The sequence below is a fragment of the Pantherophis guttatus genome, chromosome 1, assembly GCF_059756535.1.
Source record: "Pantherophis guttatus breed Tessera chromosome 1, ASM5975653v1, whole genome shotgun sequence".
Lineage (NCBI taxonomy): Eukaryota > Metazoa > Chordata > Lepidosauria > Squamata > Colubridae > Pantherophis > Pantherophis guttatus.
In genome coordinates, this window is record NC_142063.1 from 21,938,273 (window position 1) to 21,961,016 (window position 22,744).

At 41.7% G+C, this 22,744-nt stretch overlaps 1 protein-coding gene across 13 annotated transcripts in view; it reads left to right on the top strand.

The window, feature by feature from the left end:
* The window catches only part of MYO9B (myosin IXB), a 72,958-nt gene that overhangs the window by 43,954 nt on the left and 6,260 nt on the right, over window positions 1-22,744 (top strand). For all 13 annotated transcript variants that reach the window (XM_087894477.1, XM_034437611.3, XM_034437614.3 and 10 more), the window contains 16 exons: window positions 1,656-1,778; window positions 3,018-3,167; window positions 3,263-3,432; window positions 4,723-5,610; window positions 7,406-7,472; window positions 8,755-8,885; window positions 9,254-9,414; window positions 9,867-10,057; window positions 11,394-11,492; window positions 12,962-13,138; window positions 14,549-14,590; window positions 15,279-15,390; window positions 16,311-16,384; window positions 17,732-17,924; window positions 19,305-19,433; window positions 20,201-20,306. In XM_087894477.1, coding sequence (XP_087750603.1) covers window positions 1,656-1,778; window positions 3,018-3,167; window positions 3,263-3,432; window positions 4,723-5,610; window positions 7,406-7,472; window positions 8,755-8,885; window positions 9,254-9,414; window positions 9,867-10,057; window positions 11,394-11,492; window positions 12,962-13,138; window positions 14,549-14,590; window positions 15,279-15,390; window positions 16,311-16,384; window positions 17,732-17,924; window positions 19,305-19,433; window positions 20,201-20,306 — 2,813 coding nt within the window. The remainder of the gene's footprint in view (window positions 1-1,655; window positions 1,779-3,017; window positions 3,168-3,262; window positions 3,433-4,722; window positions 5,611-7,405; window positions 7,473-8,754; window positions 8,886-9,253; window positions 9,415-9,866; window positions 10,058-11,393; window positions 11,493-12,961; window positions 13,139-14,548; window positions 14,591-15,278; window positions 15,391-16,310; window positions 16,385-17,731; window positions 17,925-19,304; window positions 19,434-20,200; window positions 20,307-22,744) is intronic.

Sequence of the window (22,744 nt, forward strand, 5' to 3'; positions counted from 1 at the left end):
AGACTCAGAAGGCTTCAAAATGTTCCTTTTTAGTACTGCACGGGCGCACCTCAGGCACATGTGCACATGAAGCGTGCGCTCGGTAGCAGACTCACAGAACCAGTAGCAGACTTCAAAGGATTTCACCTCTGGTCAGATTCCTTCTCTTCCGCCTACTTTTGTCTATCCTGACTCAACGGTTCAGTGCCTCATAAAGGAAAAAAGGAAAGAGAAAGCAAGACCAGTGTCTCCGGAGATTCTCAGTCATCCAGGTCATGGTTGTCCCAAAGGTGCTTTTTTCAAGAGGCAACTGGACTTTTCTGGTTTTTCTTTGAAGAGGTTTCACTTCTCATCCAAGAAGCTTCTTTAGGTCTGACTGAATAGTGGGAATTCCCCACCTCCAGTCAGAACTGAAGAAGTTTCTTGGATGAGAAGTGAAACATCTTCAAAGAAAAACCAGAAAAGTCCAGTTGCCTCTTGAAAAAAGCACCTTTGGGACAGAAAACAAGACCAATCTCTTTCTTTAGACTTGTTCCTGGAAATGCTGGAGTTGTTTGTATTCAAAGTACTTGAAACGCCAAAGAGTTTTGCTTCCTTAGTCTTGTATTTATTCTGAATATATACATGCTACCAGTTTCATATAAGGAGACAAATCTAGCCCAATCAATCCTTGCAGCTAATTTATGCCACCTCATGAAAAAAATTAGTATAGTTACAGATCTGGTTTACCTCAATTGTCCTTGATCTGGACTTGCGGAGAGATAACTCCCTAAATCCAGAGGTCTTGTGCCAGGGTCTAGATGAGACAGTTGAAATAATTATTCATGTTTTCCTATATTGCCCTTTGTCTATCTGGCAGTCTGATTTAATATCCCCCTGATTATTAAATATGGGGGCATGTTGAGATTGTGTGCTTTTTAAAATTTCTAGGAAAATGTTTAAACTGTTCAAGTTGCAATTAGAAAATGCTGAGTTTGAACTGAGCTGTACTTACTAATGACACTGCTTAAGGTTTGTCAGTCTCTTTCAATAGCAAGTTATTTTCTCTTTTACTGTTTTAAATCTTGGAACTACATCTTGTCCTATTAACAGTACCTTTTATTATTCTTTTGGCCTCTGATTATTATGATGGTAATGACAATAACACATTTAGGAGAATAGTAAAATATCCTAGCAGCTTGGTGAAAAAAAAGTATGAATCATTTAGGAATGACTACTCAGTGCTCACACTTTATAAGTGCATGGTAGGAACTTTGATCATTTGTTGCAAGAAATAAACCTACAGCTTAACTCCAAAGGGCCTTCCATAAAAACACAGGACTTCTACAGTTTATAGTTCGGTCTAGTGGTTAAGGCTAGAAAGTGGGAGACTATCATTTCAAGTCCTTTGTTAAACAAGATGGTTGGGTGACTTTGAGCTGGTCATTCTGTCTCTTGGCCCTCAGAGGATTGTTGTGGTGAAAAAAAATAAGATGAGGTTGGATATATTGCTATTTTCCATCTTGAATTATTTATAAAAATAATAAAGGCAGGGGAGGGAGGAAGGAAGGAAAGGAGGGAAGGAAGAAAGGAAGGAAGGAAGGAAGGAAGGAAGGAAGGAAGGAAAACATGCAATTTCATTGTATGATAATGAGTTATTGTCTAAATCTGCTTTTGTTTATGCATTACCTTTCTAGGATTTTATTGATCAATTTCAAGTGTTGCTGCCCAAAAATGTCAAAGCCTCCAAGGAAGAAATTAATGCTCTGTTAAACAAACTGAATCTGGACACTAACAGCTATCAAATAGGAAAGACCAAGGTATGTTTGAATTAACAACCGAAAACAAAATACATTCAACATGGCCATTGGAATAAGGCCAAATCTAAACATTTTGTGTGAATTTTCCTTCTTTACATTGACCAGTCCTCTCTTTATATATCCTATTCTGTTTGGGATCATTGTCATTTCTTCTTCCTGAATTTTCAGAATGGGACATATTGTGCTGGGAAAGCCAGTATGTTTTGGATTTTGCCAGCATCTGAGTAGGCAGATGTAAATTGTGTTGGTCTATAATGAAGGAAGAGTTAGATGTAACTGTTCTCTAACAGTACAGTGTCTACAGCTATACAAATCTCCCAAAATGAGATAAAATTAATGCAATAAATGTAAAGTATTTTTATTTGTAGTATCTTTCCATAAAACCATCCTTTTAAGACAGTAATTAATTTTCCCAATAAGCCAGATAAGAAACTGGAACTGTTGTGGAGGGCTGAACCAATAGGCCAGTGAAGATTCATAGGCAAGTAAATAGGCACATATGTAAACTGGAAAAAGAAATAGTAGTCACCCTCAAAATAAAAGCACTCCATGCAGGTTGGAAGGGACAGCCAAAGGGCCAGATATCGCCCGAGGGGCATAAAATGTCCAGATCTGTTTTGAGATCTTAACTAAATGTATGTAATTAAACTAAATATCTTTGTTTGCTTCTTTTTCTTTCCTACTTTCTACACCTGTTCTGTATCCAATTTTAAAGTTCCTTGGATCAGGAATCTGTCCTCTTACCAGTAATAACTCAATGTCTGCATCTCCCTCTTATTGACTACAATTCCCTGGTCGTATTTCCTTCTTTAAATATCTGGTTGCAATCAATCTGAGGGGCTACTTTTTGGTGCCGTGGTGGCGCAGTGATTAGAATGCAGTATTGCAGGCTAACTCTGCTCTCACTGCCAGGAGTTCAATTCCTTCTATCCTGACTGGCTCAAGGTTGACTCAGCCTTCCATCCTTCCGAGGTTAGTAAAATGAGGACCCAGGTTGTTGGGGGCAATATGCTGACTCTGTAAATGTCTTAGAGAAGTCTGTAAAGCACTATGAAGCGGTATATAAGTCTTAAGTGCTATTGCTATCCCAAAGGTGCTTTTTCAAGAGGCAACTGGACTTTCTTGTCCTTCTTTGAAGATGTTTTGCTTCTCATCCAAGGAGTTTCTATAGCTCTCTGCTGCTGCTATTTGCTAGTTTCAAAACACTGAGTCATCAGAGGTCTCATTCCTGCCCTCCAGGTATTCATGAAGGAAGCCACCCGACAGATGCTCCAGGACACCCTACACAAAGAAGTCATCCGAAAGATCATTGTCCTCCAGAGCTGGCTGCGAATGGTGCTGGAGAGGAGGCGCTTCCTCCGGACTCGGCAAGCAGCAATTACCTTGCAGGTACAGACCCTGGTAGTGGTTGCCATTTTCCCTCATTTTTGTGAGTCACCTTTTCCTTTCCGTGAAGGTCTGTTCCTCCTCTGTATCGATTGCAGGCATGCTGGCGTTCTTACTGTGTTGTCCGGAGGGCCCTGGAGAAAGAAAATGCTGCTATTTATATCCAATCGGTATGGCGTGGATACCGGGAGAGGAAATCATACCAGCAGCAGAAGAGGAGGATTTGTCTCCTCCAGGCTCTGGCACGGGGGTATCTGCAGCGCAAGAGGTGAGCAATGCTTGATTTTACACATCTCTTGAGCTTAAAGTCATAAAATAGGAAGCATCTATGTAGATTAAAGCAGAAATCCATCAGGCGCAACATTTCAGTTTTAGAAGAGCCAAACCAATGCTTTCAAAGCCAAAGAGTAGATTTTTCATTTTACCGTCTCATCCTGTGTGGGGGTTAGGGGCAGTGGTAGTAATAAAAGGATGCTATCTAGTTGGCATTTTCTTTTTTGACTCTGCAACTTTTATTCTTGAGAGAGTCAGTTTGGTCTAGTGGTTAAAGCACCAGTCTAGGAACTCAGAGGTTATAGTCCCAGTTTAGGTACGAAGCCAGCTGTCAGGATTCCAAATAATACACCCATAGCAAGCAAAACTCCGAGGCAGATGGATTCCTCAAAGAATAGTTTTATTGGGTATATCATACTGGCACAGTTCTGGTGAAAACCGACTCTGAAGGTTCCCACAGTTTTCACCTAATTAAAAGTAAAAGTTTTTCCCCTTCCCCAAACAGTCACATGGTCCAATCAAGGTGCTGTCTGGTTGCCGGGTAACATCACTCCTCCTCTGTCTGACCAGGTGTCAGAATGACCTTGGTTCCCAGGAGAAAGTATTTTGTTTAGGCTACAAACCAGGGGTGAAATGCTCCTGATTCAGATCGGATCAGGCGATCCGGTAGCAATTGTAGCAGGTGGTTCGGAGAACCGGTAGTGATGGCGGCGCGAGGCTTCGCCCACCCGCCCGGATGTTGTTACTTCCTGCTTTTAAAAGGTAAAAAATGACTCTGACGATTGCGCGCCACAGCTGTGATCGTCAGAGCCTTTTTTTTACCTTTTAAAAGCATTTTTTACAACCTGTTCGCTCAAATAGGTTGTAAAAAAATGCTTTAAAAAAGTAAAAAAAAAAGTTGGCCACGCCTACCCAGTCACATTAACCCCCACCAAGCCACGCCCACAGAACCGGTAGTAACAAAATTTACATTTCATCACTGCTACAAACCCCCAGCTATCTCTATTCCCCCCTCCCTATCCCTCAGCTCCAATGTGGCAACACAAGCCTCAAAAAGGCCTCGGGCAGGTCAGCTTCAGGGTTGACACCAGCTGGATGACCTTGGACTAGTCACTCTATCTCAGCCCTAGAAAGGAGGCAATGGCAAACCACTTCCAAATATTTTGCCAAGAAAACTGCAGGGACTAATCCAGGAGTCAAGACTGACTCAAAAGTTATATACACAGACACACAAAAACCATTCCTGGGTAAATTGCTTATTTATTTTTTCCCTTTAAAATCTTAGGTTTCATCAAATGATCACAGAGAAAAAGCAAGAGGAGATAAAACAGGAACTTTTAAAGCAAGATAATGAGTTGCTCCAGCCAGAGGAACCCATCTCAGACCAGATGGCTGTTGAACTCGAGGTGCAGCCGGATAAAACATCTGGGCTGATAGCAGATGATGATGGAGCTAAAAATGCCCACGCAGAAAATCAGTCTCCTCCTCTGTCTCAAAAGATCAACCGGAAAAAACGGGAGAACCGCCGACAAAGAGGATTGGAGCACAACAAGCTGCAAAATAAGCAAGTTGTTTTAGCATTTGAGGGGGGCCCTGAAGTCCCTACCAGGGAAGATAGCCCCCCTCGCGACACGGAAGAGGAAGAAGAGGCTCAAAAGCTTGAGCAACCTGTAGGAGAAGATGCAGTTTCTTCTTCAGAAACGCTCCCCAAATGCGTCGAGGCAGAAGGAGCACCAGGGACTGATAATCATCTTCTTTCTTTGGATGGTGGTACACTGGTTCCCAGTCCAAGCCCAGGACTGAAACTGGAAAGTAGGGTGCTAAAAGAGGATACAAATGTAGAGGAAAGACTGGAAAATCCCAAGATCCGGACCAGCCAAAGCTTCACTTACCCTGAGAGGCCCACAGAGCTGGATCTAACTTGGGCAAACAATCTGATGGCTAACCGGAGCTTCCGGAGCCGCGCTGACAAAAGGAAGCCACAGGCTGTGAAGGAATTAGGCAGCCCCCCCTCCTTCCAAATTCAACGGTACCAGGATGACCCAAGCAAACTGCGAGATAAGCGGGAGCGCTGGCAAGGAAAGAGGCAGCTGGTCAGCGGACAGAACAACCTGGTCAGCCAATCTTTGGAAGAGAAGAGTGTCCCTGCCATGTCATCTTCCGCACAATTAAAGTAAGATTCTGGGCGTTACATCTTTAATCTTGAAAAAGGACGTGAAATAAAAATTGGGAAAAATTAAATCTTGAGTACAGATAATCCTTGATTTACAACACTTCGTTAAGTGACTGTTCAAAGTTACAACGGCACTGAAAAACTTATTGTTCACACTTACGATCATTGCAGCATCCCCGTGGTCACGTGATCAAAATTCAGTCATTAGACCACTGACTCATATTTATGACGATTGCAATATCCCAGGGTCGTGTGATCTCCTTTTGCGACCTTCTGACAAGCAAAATCAATGGAGAAGCCAGATTCACTTCAACAATCATATTACTAATTTAACAACTGCAGTGATTCACTTAACAACCATGGCAAGAAAGGTCGTAAAATGGGGCAAAATTCACTTAACAACTGTCTTGCTTCGCAACATTAATTTTGGGCTCATTTGTGGTTGTAAATTGAGGACTATCTGTGCTAATCTGAATTAGGTTTCCTGCAAAAAGTACTGTTTCCTAAGGCTATGCTTCATCATACAATCACTAATGGTTTTCTATACAACTCTACCTACATCATGTAGTGCTTCCGTTTCAGAAAGAAACATTTCCCTTTGCCCCTGGAAGATTATTCTAAATGAGACCATGCAGAGCAAAAGAGAAAGAATGAGAAAAAGGGAACTGAAGTTTTCATCTGTGATTTTGAGTTCATGAGCCACAGTGGCACAGTGCAGTACTGCGGGCTACTTCTGCTGACTGCCCGCTGACTGCAGTTTGGTAGATCGAATCTCACTAGGCTCAGGGTTGACTCAGCCTTCCATCCTTCCGAGGTCGGTAAAATGAGGACCCAGATTTTGGGGGCAACACTGTAAACCGCTTAGAGAGGGCTGTAAAAGCGGTATATAAGTTTAAGTGCTATTGCTATTGCTATTCCCATTCTGCTTTTTGGCTAAGAAGGCTCTTCGAAGTGACTTATATGCAAAATATTTTTCTTAAGAAAGTGCTGCTGAAATTATACGAATCCAAATGCTTGCAGTTTTGTTGTTTTATTCTCTCTTCTAAATCATAGAGTGAAGATGGGAAATGTGGGTCCTTTAGATGGATCCACAACTGTAGTGCATTTTGTACTAAAAATAAACTTGAGCAGAATGCAAAAAAACCCCATCTGTAGTTAATTGCATCTACCATCATCATTTCAGGTGATTGGCAGAGCAAATTAAGGCATGTGAGGATTGCCTAATATGCAAAGGACACTTTGTTTATCGTAATTGTCCCAGGGAGACCAATACCCAAATAACTTTTAAAGCGGTAGTGCTATTTGCTACCACCTTCAGCAGGTAACTCTCACTGCAGTATCTTGATACAACTAAAGAGTTAAGAACAGGCTGAAACAATTCTTCTCCTGCAAACATAACTGAAGGCATTAGGCTTTAAGCAGCATTACTCAGGTAATACAGTCAAATAATTCAGGAGCATTTCTGTTTTTTTCAAGGTAGGGTGCTTAGCCAAGAAATACATCCTGTAAAACAGTGGGAAGTGGTATATAAGTCTAAATGCTATTGCTATTACTGCAAATGGGTCTTGACTTTCTTTGAAAAGGACAATTTTCATCAGCTTGCATTGCCTGCCTTTAAGTTCTATCTTGAAATTGTTTCAGTTTGAATGAACAAGCTGGAGTGCATAATAGTGGCCAAGGAAATCTGTCAACATTTGTCCACACAGGATCACAACTCAAACGTTATTGGCCTCTAACAGGATCCTTTTAAAGCACAGGTGGTTTCATTCTGAAATATCTTTTTTTCCCCTTGCAGGAAGAAAAAAACGGCTTCTTCCTTGGATGACATCCCCAAGGTCACTCTTTCCATTTCCCCAAGCCAGGTATTGCTCGCTGAACTAGACCTGTGGTCCTTGTAACTACAACCAGCAGCAAAGGAGCATCGTGCAAGAGAAAACAGCTTCAAGTAGCTTGAGCAAAAAAATAACGGCACCAGCAAAACCTTAATCAAACCAATACATGCCTAGTTTGCTAAGGAGAACTGACATTGCATTTGCTGTCACAATTTACAGTCTAATGCTTGCATGCAATGATAACAGATGCAATGTATTAAATCTGAAGACCTTTTTTTGGTCCTAGACTATGGGGCATTACTGCAAATAACAAAAAATGAACTGTTTAAGAAACTCTCTTAAACACTTCGGGTTTTTTTAGAGGAAAATCTACAGCTGGAAGATTGGAGTGCGCACTTGAAACATTTTTAGGCAGAAGGACAAACTTTTCCCCCCCATATATCATGAATATTCAGTGATCAGATTGTACAAGTTGGCTTCCAATACCAGCCTTATTTGGAAGGTGATATAGTGCCATAATGCAGTCAGAGAGCAAATGGCTTTTTCTAGAGAATGCACGTAGCTCAAACACACACCACCTTTAAAAGTGACTTCTCTCCTGAAGAATTGTTATGTGCCAAAAGAGTCTGAAAAGGCTGAGTAGCCTACATGACAACATCAGTACATCAATTCATATCCTATTTTCCCTAGAATAGTATTTGGAGCAGCTCATAGATGTTAAAACTATAAAATTATCCAAATGGTTGGTGGGGCACGAGAAAACAGATAGTAATTTATGTAAAACATCAGTTGTCAAAAATCACCAGCCAGTTTGAAAATCCTCTAAAAGACAAATCAGCTTAATGGGCTTGATTAACATTCAAATACTTTGGGTTTGATAATAAGAAGGACTTACCAGAACAGAATCTTGAAAAAACTGCAGTATAGCTTTGAAAGGGAAAAAAACCGCTTCATTTTGGCAGAACTGTCTTTCGAAGCAGATTTCTATGGGATTAAAAAGGAATTAATAAATATATTGGATGAAACTTAAGCTTCATGCATTTAGACTTCCCGGACTTCAGTATTTATAATTCAAAGGCCTGTAGTTTATGAAACTTTAAAAAGCCTCTTTTTGCACGCATAGCTGGAAAACCATTGCCAAATAAAAAAACTTGGTAGATTAATGGGCTAATTTGGCATAAGACAATTTAGTATGTTCTCCTGCTTTTAGCTGTGCAACCTTACATTCCAGAAATTGTTACATTTATTTTAATTAATGTAATAAAGTAACATGGTCTAAGGCAGGTTTTCATATTTTTCTTCATGTTTGCAGCCATCTTTGGACATAGTAGAAGGTGATGGAAACACCCAGAAGAAGATCGCATCGAAGAAATCTGAGGAGCTACCTACTACCCTAAGTGCAGTGGGTCTCACTTCAGGACCCGGCCAACAGATGGATGCCAAGTATGCATGCCGTGTGGATCCTTATGGGTGTCAGACAGTGATAATGGCAAAAAAGTTCTAGTTTAATCAAGCAGATGAGGTTTTGGGAACCAGGAAAGGGCACAAAAAATTCAGCCAGTCACTATTTCAGTAGATCCTTTACACAGAAACACGGTTCACTAATTTTTGCCGGCCATAGCTGCCTTCTTAGCTGCATGTACACAATTTCATCTTGCATTGTTCTTTGGGCTACTTTAGAGCAAAGTTTGTTCTCCGATAGCCAATCAAGCAGCCTCATTGAAGGAGCAATTCTTTTTTTCTTAGCTCAAATCCCAGTCTGCTCTTATTTATCTCTGTCTACATCTTCAGCTGTTTTCTATTCTTGTCAGATCTAGTTTCAGGAGTCCATTGCGGAGACTCTTGGCAAAAAGAACAGACAAGAAGAACCTCAAAGAGTATTCTGAAGTATATGAGGATACAAGTGAGACTATTCCACTCTTCTCCTGCATGTTGCCAATGGAGCCGACAGTGACACAGAAGGCAACTGAAGGTAAATTTTGGCACCTGCTAAATAGGCTGTTTTCTCTGATGCCAAACTTCTATTATTGTCCAGGCCATTGCCAGAAGAGCACCTAGTTCTCTAATGCCTTGGAAGAACTATTTATACAGATCAGAGTGGTGAGCCACAACCCCCAGGTCTCTTAAAACTACAAGCAACATCCTCCAAGCTCTCCAATATACAAATTGAACATTTTTCTAAGCCTCTGTCACATCAGTGGAGCAGGATTTTTATGTAGAGAGATGGGAGGGATGAGAAATAGGAGGGAAAAAAGGATTATAATATGTTACTCTATTTATGATACCCCCAAATTTAAAAGGCTTCTCATCTCTAACGCAGATGAGAATCACAAGCCATTTATCTTAAACCGGCTGAGCATATTGGTTGTGGGGGGGGGAAGGAAGGAAAGCTCTTAATCTTGCATTGGTTTTTCCCATTTCCAGCTCCCTCTGGGCCTCCTAATCAGCCCCAGTTGGAGGAACGCCAGACAAAAGAATTCGGCAAAGCTAAGAGGAACCGTACCATTAAGATCAGCAAAGCCAAAAGGGCGCCAGAAAAATGGAAGGCACCATTTCTAAGGGAGATTGCAAATGCTAGTGAGCTGAAATATTTGGATGAATTCCTTCTGAACAAGGTGAGAGATGGCAGTTGGGTATGAAAACCAAATCAAGCATCCATTTAGGCAATGATGATACATGGAATGTGTAATTGACTTTGCTGGTAAATTATATTCTAACTCAGGAGTATATAGTCTAACCCAGGGATTCCCAAAACATTCTCTTCATTTTGCAATATTTATAGTCTGCAAAAGTTACCAAGGACTCTGGATAGAAATCATAACAAAATCATAAATAAAGAAAAAAAAATAACAGCATACAAGTATTTAAAAGTCCATTAAGCAATTAAAAACCACATAAGGGCCCAATAGCTTAAACTACCTAAGAGCCAGAAACAATACTACTTTAGCTAGTTTATGAACAAATAATAATCAGGGACCTTACCTTCATTTTAAGGGAGAGTATTCCATAGAATGGGGCTGATCCAAGCACCATGTGTCCAGAGGTGGGATTCACTTGCCTTCCCTCCCGGAGTGCAAATGTGAGCGCATGCACCACCTCTGCACATGTGTACGGCCTTCCGCACGTGCTTTTTGCTCACGCATTATGTCCGGGCGGGTGGGTGGAGCTTCCCGCAGTTGCCATTACCGGTTTGCCCGAACTGGACAGAACCAGCTGAATACCACCTCTGCATGTGTCCCTTGAAGAGGGTGGGACCCACAGGTAGCCCTCGCTTGATGACTAGACTAGAGGGACATGTTCAGTTCAGACAAAGTATTGCCTGATTTTTGCCACTGCTGTTACTGTACAGGTTTTAATAACCAGCATTTTGAATTGGTCCCAGAAACCAACTAGCAGGCAGTGTAGCAAAATTAAGGATCAGTGTTATTTTAACCTGGATGGCGTTCTCCTGTCAAAATTCTGGCTGTCCTGTTTCGTATCAGATTGGCTTTCCAGCCATCTCCAAGGCGATCCTGTGTAAAACACATTGCGTTGTTTGTTTCCCAGTATTTTTTTTTTCCTATTCCAAAATACAAACATGCACAAATTGACATCTTATACATCAGGGATCCCCAACTCCTGGAACATAGACCGGTTCTGGTCCATGGCCTGTTAGGAACTGGGCTGCACAAATGAGCAAAACTTCATCTGCGCATGTGCAGAATCTAGGTAGTGTATGAAACCATCCCCCCCAACCCGGTCCAGGGGAAAAAAAAACTGGTCCCCGGTAGAGTCCAAAAGGTTAGGGGGCCGCTGTTATACATCTTCATATAATTTATCCTAATATCAGGATTATCAATGCAGAATTGAAGAGGGGAAGAGGTCTAAAGGCACCATGTGAGCTTTTTTAAAAGCAAGATTACAGTACATTCTTCCCCTTTCATGTATTGTTACTCCTTTTTTTTTTTCCAGATAAATGATCTTCACTCTCAGAAGTCAGCCATTGAATGCTTGTTTTTTGAAGCCACTGAGAAGTTCCGTGGGAATATCAAGACCATGTATTCTGCTCCTGTAAGTAGCTTGTGGGGGGATGTCAAAATGGCGCACCACTGCCTTTAAATGAAAGAGAACAGCTTTAAAGCAAAATTGTCTATTAAATGTTTGCAGAAATCATCAGCAGCTGGGGAATCAGTAAAACAGCTTCACTTGCACATGGAGGACTTTTTAAATATAGACTGGACCCTGTGTTAGCAATGATACTGTGTTCAATAGCTAGGCCTTCAGTTTGTAAAGTTTTGTGTTAGTAAGAAGGAAATAAGCATTATATTAAATCTGCACTGAAATTCCATTTTTTTCCAGTTATAACTGTAACAATGTTATTCATTGTAACTGTATTCCACTTTTCCTCCAAAAGCTTCAAGTAAATGTATATAGCATCTTTTCCTCCAATTTTCCCATGAAACAACTATGAATTAGGTTGAGCTGAAAAATAGGAAGTACCCCAGAGAGCTTCAATGACCGTATTTATATATCAATACTGGTCTCCCCATCCTTGCACAATACCTTCCTCCTAGTACAACATCTTTTCTTTATATCACACTGGTTTTCTGAGTTGCTAAATTGGTTAACAAAATGCTAACTTCTTTAATAGCTCGCCAACATTTTAGATCACAAAATTTATTAATGTAGCCCTGATGGATCAGATATAAATTTGATGCAATGTAATAACCCATTAGATCAGGGGTGTTAAACTTAAGGCCCATGGGCAGGCCGACCTGGAAACAGTGAACGACCAGCCTGCGCAGCCCTCCCAAGCTTCATTTTCGCTGGCAGAGGGTTGCAGGAAGCCATTACAGCCAAAAACTGACCTCCCGAGCTGTGTTTTCACTGGCAGAAGGTTGCAGGAGGCCGTTGCAGCCAAAAACGGAGCTTGGAAGCCTATTTTCTCTGGCAGAGCGCTCGGGCCCCCAATATGAGTGACGTCGAGCTGACCACGCCCTCCCAAGGTCAAACACAACCCTGATGCGGCCCTCAATGAAATCGAGTTTGACACCCCTGCACTAGATAAATGAAATTTCAGATGTAAAGAATGAAGGTTACAATCTTTTGCTACTGCTCCCATAAGTCTGACATATCAGAGATAGATTGCCTCTGAACAGGGAGGTTTTGTTTAACGTCCCAGACTGACTGTTATAAACCTCCTGTGCTCTTTAATGAATTCATGTGATCCCTCCTTTAAACCTGTTTAGCCTCTTAAAATATGTCCTCCTAAGTTCCATAAGTTAATTATACATTAAAGTGTTTTCCTTTCCTGAATTTATTGCCTAACCTAAGAGTGCTAAAGAAGCTTGAGTTTGGCTAAGTTTCAAAAGTTATGATGCTGAAAATTCCATAACTTTTGGAAAATGTCTGAATGTGGTACACACATGCTGTGCTTATGATTGAGCACTGTGGAACATTGATGAGGAAACATCCTGTCCCCCACACCACTGATGCATCCCAGCTCAACAGCCCTACTTATTTCTACCACCTTTCCACAGAACGGACAGATCCATGTTGGCTACAGAGACCTGATGGAAAACTACCAACTCCTTGTGGTCAACATGGCAAAACAGAAAGAAGAGAAGGACGTGAAGCTGGTCTTGAATCTTTTCCAGTCTCTTCTGGATGAGTTTGCCCGCAGCTATGCAAAAAAAGAAGAGCCAGAACAACACAAGGTCTCGCATTTATGTCCTTGGAACCTATTTGAATTCTTAAAGATTGGGGTTTTTTCCATGGAAAGTTTTGACATGAGTGGTTTTCTTCATAACTCACTTAAAAAGGGAATTGCATGCATTATTATTTCTTCATTATTATCTCTACACAAACTAAATCACTTCAATTAACTAATCCAGAGTATTATTTTCCAACCTTGGCAATATCCAGATGTTTATGGACTCCAAATCCCAGAATTCCACACCCAGCATGAGAGTCATGGGAGCTTGTTGGTTTGTTTACTTATTTGTCAGATTTATATAGCCTCCCATCTCACAATCAAGTGACTCTGGGTGGCATGAAATAAATTTAAAAGCAAAATATACAAATTAATATAAAGTATAAAAGTATAAAAAGGCACAAAGCTAAAAACAGAACAGAAAAGAAATTAGATGAAGAGATATTAATTAAACAGGAACCATCTCAATATTCACCAGTCTCCTGAGGTCCCTAGACCTGCTGACACAACCAGGTCTTGAGGGACCTTTGGAAATCTAAAAGGGATGAGACCAGCCTTATTTCAAGGAAAAGGTGTTCTGTAAAATAGAGGCCACAGAAGAAAAGGCCACCACCTAGGACCCACCAAATGGAACTGAGACAAAATCTACATATCTGGAAATTGCCAAGCTTGGGAAACACTAGTAGAGACTTAACAGAATAACAGAGTTTTGAAGGAACTTTGGAGGTCTTCTAGTCCAACCCCCTGCTTAGGCAGGAAACCCTACATCACTTCAGACAAATGGTTATCCAACATCTTCTTAAAAACTTCCAACGTTGGAGCATCCACAACTTCTGGAGGCAAGTTGTTCCACTGATTAATTGTTCTAACTGTCAGGAAATTTCTCCTTAGTTCTAGATTGCTTCTCTCCTTGATTAGTTTCCACCCATTGCTTCATGTCCTACCCTTAGGTGCTTTGGAGAATAGCTTGACTCCCTCTTCTTTGTGGCAGCCCCTGAGATATTGGAACATCATGTCTCCCCTAATCCTTCTTTTCATTAAACTAGACATACCCAATTCCAGCAACCGTTCTTCATATGTTTTAGCCTCCAGTCCCCTAATCATCTTTGTTGCTCTTCTCTGCACTCTTTCTTGTGCAGAGAAGAACTTGTGTTCTTGTTATTCTGTCTGCTATCTAATTGCTCAGCATGTTCCCGCTGAGTCATTCATTCAGTTCCAAAATGTAAAAGGGGCCAATGCTGCAGTTTGCCATAGAAGTGGGAATATTATCTTGCTTCCCAGAAGCCAAGCATTTTTGTACTGCTGAATGCCAAGAACCGGCCTTTCTTCATTAGAGATCAGCTCTAATGGAAAGCTCAGCTAGAACCGGAAGGATATGAAAAAGAATCCTTTTTTCTTCTTACTCTTCCAACAGCAAAGCAAGGCTCAAAAAAAAAAGCGGAAACAGGAACATGTGGTGAGTCCTTTGTGATTTTCAGCGTTATATTAGCCCTTGAATTAGACATGGGGTTTTGGTGCTGCCAGTTGTAAGAACTGTCCATTATCCCAGAGGTCTCCAAACTTGGCAACTTTAAGATTTGTGGACTTCAACTCCCAGAATTCCCCAGCCACCATGGAATGGAATTCTGGGAGTTGAAGTCCACAAGTTGCCAAGTTTGGAGGCCCCTGCTTTAAAAGAAAAAGCCTTACGGGTGGGGAAGAGGAGAATGAGAAGATGGAAATTATTATTGTGTGTTCAGTTTTTATGTTATGGCATGAGCTACATTTGGGGGAAAGCGAGTCCGACATAATGGAAGGAAATAACATTGGAAATGCAAAAAAGTGCATTTGTGTATATGCAGAGGAAATGCAAGAATTATAGAGAAATGTGTTTGCCAGCAACTTCGAGTGTTACGCTCTAAAGACAAACCACACCTCTGCCCAGAGTTATGCCTGGGGGAAAAAAGCCACCATTCTAGAATGCCTAATAGATTGGAATATGTTTTTTATCAATTGGGATAGAGAATAACGACTATGGAGCATGTTTACAAGATCTGTTTTTACTTTATAGACCTTTGATTCTCTTTTCAATAAAAAACATACCTAAAAATGCAAGTTTAACGAATAAGGAAGGTGTATTCAGATATTTGTGTGACTGTTTACAGATTGTGGAACTCAATGGCCATGTATTTGTGAATTACCAAGTGAACATCTTACAGTCTTGCGAGCAGTGCTGTTCCTACATCTGGCCTATGGAGAAGGCTTGTCTTTGTAGCAGTAAGTGCAAGCTTATAGGATCTGGGCTTTGATACTCTTGTTTTAAGCAGCTCTGAGTATTTTTGATTGTAATGAGCCTTTTCATTTACAGTGGCATAGTATTATGGACTGGGAGCAGGGAGATAAAACTCTCATTGCTGGTAATGGGAAATCTTCTTCTGAATTGGACTAGGAAGTAGGACTCTTGTTTGCCTCCTTCCAAAAATGGAAGCGTTCCTATTCCCCAGGTTTCCCCCACTGTGGGGCGCTCCTGATATGTTGGCATCGCCACTCCTAAAATTTCCAATGCACCTGGAAGGCCCAAACTACAGAAAATTGATCTACCCAACAGGGATGGTGTGGTTGTATAAGTCATTTTGCTTTCTCTCAGTTTACTCCTCTTTCATTTAAAAGTTCCTTATCATCTTTTTTCTCCATGGGATTTTTTTTTTTTTTGCTTGTCCTTTATTTCTCAGAGAAGTTAGCATTTTTCTTCTTCCATGTTGCAAACAGCCCTCAATTAAAACCTTGTCTCCACAAAGAAGAATGTGGAAGGAGACTTTTTATTTTATTTTATTTTTAAATTGTTTTGTTTTGTTTTGTTTTTTTAATCCTATCTTTTATTATTTTTATAAATAACTCAAAGGGGTGAACATAGCTAATACTCCTTCCTCCTCCCATTTTCCATACTAGAACAATCCTGTGAGCTGAGATGAGAAAGAGGTAACTGTCCCAAAATCATCCAGCCAGCTTTAATGTCCACAGTGGGACTAGAACTCTCAGTCTCCTGGTGATTGGCTCAAAGTCACCAACTGGCTTTCATGCCTAAAACAGGACTAGAACTCACAGCCTCCTGTTTTCTAGCCTGGTGCCTTAACCACTAGACCAAACTGACTCTCTTTAACAAGCCTTCTTTGTCTCTTTTCTCTTCTCTCTTCTAGTCTGTAAACTGACCTGTCATAAGAAGTGCCTGTCCAAAATCCAAAGCGGATGCACATCCTCACAAGCAAAAAAAGTAGGTCTTAGCCCCTCTCTGGCCAGCTTTTGTAGGAAAACAAGAGACTGGCTTCGGTTACAACTTACGAAGGGTAGACTTCAACCCCAACAGATCTAAAGTTCTGCCACTAGATTTCAATAAGGGCTGAAATCAGACCAAGCCATCATCTGGACTGACATCCTGCTTCCAAAAGCAACCAACCAAGTGTCTCCAGGGAGCCACTCAGTAAGGGGCGGGTAGTAGAAAGTAGTCCCACTTTTCCTGTCAAAATTATCCTACTTCTTAAATATGGATGTTCATTTCTAAGTTTTCATACTTACTACTTGCTGAAGCATTTTGATTTGATATTGATTTCTACAGCTGCCAAACACACAGTACATGACTTTAGGCGGCTTACAATAAAAATAGATAAAAAGACAGGTACATAAAGGTCATCTTGCTCAGGGGGACCTGAAGCCCATTGTGCCTCATCCAGACCCCTCACAGTTTCCAAGCACGAGACAGAATCTCCACAGCATCATTTAGACAACCTAGGGTGGAGTTCTAAAACTGAGTATCATTAGCATACTGATGATACCTCACCCTAAATCATCACTTAGTAGCGTCATACACACACCATTAATTTAGCTAACACTGGACGAGGAGGGCTGGGCTGATAAAAACTCTAAAAGCTTACTGAGTCCAGGATCCCTTTTTCCATAGAAGCCAATGTTTTTACACATGATGCACTGGTATAAATTGTGATTTCATACGATTAGTAATCAGCACTATTCTATTTCTCCACCATTCCTTTTCAAAGCCATTCAGCAGTGGCTATTCTCTCATCCTATAACCAAGCAGTTCAATCTGGCCTGCTTCGGTTAGCAGAATCCCCTCATATTAATAAATAGTCCTCCATTCAGGAAAGAGCATCCACATACAGACACTTAACCTGAAGAAGAAAGTACCTTTCAGCTTGTTTTCTTTGTGAAATTAACATTTGGTCCTGTTAAGCTGAAATAGCTCAGCAGTAGCAGTTAATTATCGCCCTATAGTGCTTTACAGTACTCTGAGCAGTTTACAGAGTCAGCCTATTGCCCCCAACAATCTGGGTTCTCATTTTACTGACCTTGGAAGGATGGAAGGTTAAGTCAACCTTGAGTCCTGCCAGGATCAAACTCCAGTCTGTGGGCAGAGTTAGCCTGCAATACTGCGTTCTAAGCACTGTGCCACCAGGGCTCCTTATATTACTATCGGAAATGATATCATCCAGGTTTATCTCTGTACCTGCTATTCAAAAGAGAACTGAAGCTTTCAGTGTAAACTCTGCATTCCTCCTTTGTATGTCACAAAATCATTAATCTCATCTTCCACTTCTGGTCATAGGGTGACCAAGACCCAGAGCCCCGTCACTTTGGGGTCAGTGTCAGTGTTCTGACTAGTGAGAAGAACTCTGTCCCGATTGTCATGGAGAAGCTGTTGGAATATGTCGAGATGCATGGACTCTACACTGAAGGCATCTATCGGAAGTCGGGATCTGCAAACCGCATGAGGGAGTTGAAACAGTCCCTGCAAGCAGGTAGGGCTGGAAGGGCTTCTTGGTAGCATTATTGCAGGTGGGTTGCCCTCCTTGGGAGATGGAGGAGAAGAAAAAGCACACAAACCACAGCAAAGCATTGCCACCATTTTAAAGAAGTTAAATCAGAAAAAACCGAAGCTGTAGAAAAATCAAAGCTTTTACCAGCCCTGAAAGGACCAAAGCAGGAGTGGAGAACTTGTGACCCTCCAGAAGTTTTTAGACTGTAATCAGTGGTGGGATTCAAATAATTTAACAACCAGTTCGCCCAGGGTCAGGTTGGCTTTCGTGGGAGGCGTGGCCCATCCCCGTCCTCCAGCTCCGCCACACATGTGAGATGAGCCTCCCGTAATGGCCGACCTGACCCTGGGCGAACCGGTTCTTAAATTACTCCTCCCCCTGCTATCAGAGTGGATCCTGAGTGCTGCGCTGCAATGGAGAAATGGGCAACGGAGCAGCCGGCATGAGAGAAGGAGGAGGAGCAGGGAGAAGGAAGAGGGAAAGTGGCCTTCTCCTTCCCTTGCGCCAGCCGCTCCATTGCCTGGTTCTCCATTGCACCGCAGTGCCCAGGAGCCACTTTGTTAGTGGGGGTGGCTGGGGGGGTAATTTAACAACAGGTTCACTTGAACCAGTGTGAATCGGCTGAATCTCACCACTGACTTTAATGTGTACCGACTATAAGATGCTCCAGACTATAAGACACGCATTAGCTTTAGAAGAGGGAAACAAGAAAAAAAATCTGCTCATTCGCCACAGTGCATTCGCTATGGCCCATTCGCTGCCGGGCCCCATTCGCTGCCGCCACCGCCCATTCGCCGCCACCTGTTCGCAGCCACGCTCCGTTCACTCTCACCACCGCCCGTTTGCTGCCGCTGCCTGTTCGCCACAGCCCATTTGCTGCCGCCCGTTTGCTGTGAACAGGCAGTGGCGGCAGGGATAGGCATCAATAGGCAGCAATCCCCACCGCCTAGAACAGCTGATCGGTGCCACACCAACCACCCTCCCCCCTGTCGCAATATTCACTCTATAAGACGCCCAGACATTTCCACCCACTTTTTTTAGCGTAAGGCAATGTTACATTAGCCAGGAGACTACAGTGTGAGTACAGAGTAGTTGTTTGGCTGCAGAACAGTGCTAGTCTATTCAGTTCACGCTCACACACTATCCAGAATGCACCACAGCAGGCAGGCTAGCCTGAATTGAATTTGAAAACAACAGTAGCTAAAGGTCTACATATTGCCAATTCCTGCACTAGGGGAAAAGAATCTTCAAATCTTTGATGCAAAATCTCAAAGTTACTACATTCCAGCTGTCAATCCTGTGCACCTTGTATAGAGTAAGGAGTTTCAATCTTTCCCTTTTTGTTTCTTCTCTCCTTCTCAGACCCAAACTCAGTATGGCTAGAGAACTACCCCATCCATACCATCACGGGGATCTTCAAACAATGGCTGAGAGAGTTACCAGATCCTCTTATGACTTTTGCTCAGTACAATGACTTCCTTCGGGCAGTGGGTAAGTAGTGAAGCATCTGAGAAAAAAAAGGTGATTCTTTTCTCAGGAGGGGTGAGATTGGCTCCAATTGGTTTCTTTAACAAATAGGGATACTGGACTAGATAGGCACTGGATATTACAGGTAGTCCTCAACTTACAACAGTTCATTCAGTGACCAAAGTTACAATGTCATTGAAAAAAGTGACTTATGACCGTTTTTCACACTCACGACAGTTGCCGCAACCCCATGTCACATGATCAAAATTTGGATAGCAATAGCACTTAGACTTACATACCGCTTCACAGTGTTTTACAGCCCTCTCTAAGCGGTTTCCAGAGTCTGCCTATTGCCCCCAACAATCTGGGTCCTCATTTTATTCACCTTGGAAGGATGGAAGGATAAGTCAACTTTGAGCCGGTGAGAATTGAACTCCTGGAACGAGCAGTGATTTAGCCTGCAGTACTGCATTCTAACCATTGCACCACCACGACTCTCCTGCTTGCCAACTGTCTCATATTTATGACGGTTGCGATGTCCCAGAGTTATGTGATCATCTTTTCGAAACCTTCTAACAAGTAAAGTCAATGGGGAAGCCAGATTCACTTAACAATTGCCTTACTCACTTAACAACTGCAGTGATTCACTTAACAACCATGGCAAGAAAGGTCGTAAAATGGGACAAAACTCATTTAACAACCGTCTCACTTAGCAACATAAAATTTTGTGGTTGTAAGTCAAGGACCACCTATATCTAACTGGATTCTCCTTGTGTCCTCATTCCTTACAGAGCTCCCAGAGAAGCAAGAGCAGCTCTGTGCCATTTACAGTGTCCTTGAGCAGCTCCCACAGGCCAATCATGACACCTTGGAACGGCTGATTTTCCACCTTGTCAAGTAAGGACAACCATCTTGTGATTTAACTTCCCCCTGTGGTCAAGGAAGCGATTATAGCCATGATTCTGTGAGATGTTGTGAATTTAAAATTTACAAGAGCCAGAGAACATTTGGCCAAGTACTTTAATCGTTTAAAAAATAACACTACAGTTTGTTTGAAATTTATGTTGTACGAAGTCAGGATTCCAAGGTCAATAAAGTATAAACAGATCAAGGTCTGTTTGAAATCAAGAGGCCTTTTTAAAATAATCACTGAGTTATTTATAGAAATAATAAAGGCGGGATAAAAAAAAATCTAAAGTAAATAAAAGTAAATCAGTTAAACTCATCATCCCCTTTCCCAAGGCTTCATAGAAATAAACCATTTCCCTTGTTTCTTAATATTGCAGTGTGGGAAATAAGAAGGGCTAACAATTAGGGAAACATCTACTTTGCTTGCAGAACCATTTGTCTGAAATAGGATAGGGTTTCCTGCTTGAGCAGGGGTTAGACTAGAAGACCTCCAAGGTCCCTTCCAACTCTGTTATTCTGATATCTCCAACCCCTGTTGTTTCCATTTATGGAGATGAGTGATGGGAAAATCTATACAAGTAAAACGGTGGCGTTTGTTCTAGGAACATTTAAGTAGTATTTGCTGGAATGCTCATTTTTCTCCCTCGAGGTGCTAACAGTTTTAGAGATGGTTCATCTGCTTTGTGAAAATAAATTTCTGGAACTGGTGGTGGTTCATGCAGTTTTGCAGACGGCATTTTCGGGATTAAGGTCTATGTATGAACTACTTCCTGTTCCAAAAAAATGCTTCCCAAAACACACAAACCACTCAAGAAAAGATCAGTGGATTTTGGCAGGAAAACAAACTTTCCAGGAAGCATCAGAAATTTCTAGGAATAGACATTTCATCTTACATACATCCTCCCAAAAAAAGCCTTCCAGAAGGAAGATGCACTAATTATTTATTTTAGTAGAAGGCAACATAGATCATGTTATACATCTGAAACATCTGGGAAGGTTGGGGATTGGAGATACTGTTCTACAGTGGTGCCATTCCTTCCTTGGTGGAGGGCTTCAGTAAACGCATATGGAGGAAGAGTAAAATTTGTAGTTACTCCAGTGAGAGCCAATACAAGATTCATTTTATTCACCGTGTACATGAAACCACTGGGTAAGGTCGTCCATCACTTTGGAATCTTCTTCTTCCTAGTGTATTCCCACAAGTGCACGGTCCATTTTTCGGATTATTGAATGCCACTTTGCACGGTCAGCTGCGTCTCTAGGGTGCAGGCCCACAGCTTGCATATCTTTGTTGATGGTGTCTTGCCATTTCTGTTTTGGGCGCCCGCAAGGTCACTGGCCATTGACTTCTAGTTGGTAGGCAGTCTTGACAACAATGGAAGGTGCTGCTCTCAGGACATGTCCATGCCAACAGAGACAGCCTTCTCTCATCTTCTCTACAATCAATCCATTAGTTTGGAATGAGGTGTCAATAGTATGTTGATAATGCTAAATGATACATTGTCACCCCAGGCCAAGCCAGAAATATTATAAAAATCCTGACTCAGGACCTACAGGCTTTGAGGACCTCGATGGGTCAAAATAGTTCAAATCCTTGCAACATGGAATTGCTGTTTGCCAGCTATCGATCTGGCTGTCCCAATTCTGGTTTGCTTCTTCTTTAAGAAGCAAATCTGTAATTTGGAAGTCATTCTGGAATTATGGCTCCTGCTGAAGCAGGTAGAAACCATGGTGGGGGTGAGGATGTTTTACTCCCAACTGGCAAGCCAGTTTATTATTAATATTATTAAAATGTATTTGCTGCCCAACTTCCAATGAAGCTGCAAGATACCTGAAAATGAAAATACTATGACTACCCTGACTCATGTCCTGGTCACCTGATAATTAAACAATTATAGCATGCATTTCTATACGGGAGCACTTTGGAAGTCTTCATGTGATCCAAAGTGCAATGACTCATCTGCTAACTAGTGAGAGCAATTTGGCCACGTAACACCAGTGATACAGCTGCTGTGTTTGCTTAAGTATTTGCTTCTGGGTCCAGTTCAATATGGTGGTTGTCCCCTTTAAAGCCATACATGGTTTGGCTCCCAATCTTCAAGACAGTTTCTTCCATCAAGATCTAGCCCACCCTTTGCATATTTACAAGAAGGGATTGTTGAGTATCCCCACCCATGTAAAATCAAGGTAGTGGAGACTAATAAAATCCTCCCTTATGAATATCTTGCCTCCCAAGATGTGAAATGCCTCAAATCTGCTTGATGAGTGTTTTGTGTTTAATGGTATGCAAGAAGTCTTTTGATTGTGTTATTATCTTCAGATATTAGTATCTTCTTACTTTGAATCTTCCAGAATCTGGCAGGATATAATCATGTTCTCAAACAAACCTCAAATCTCATACACATCACCTTTGGAAGAGACCATAA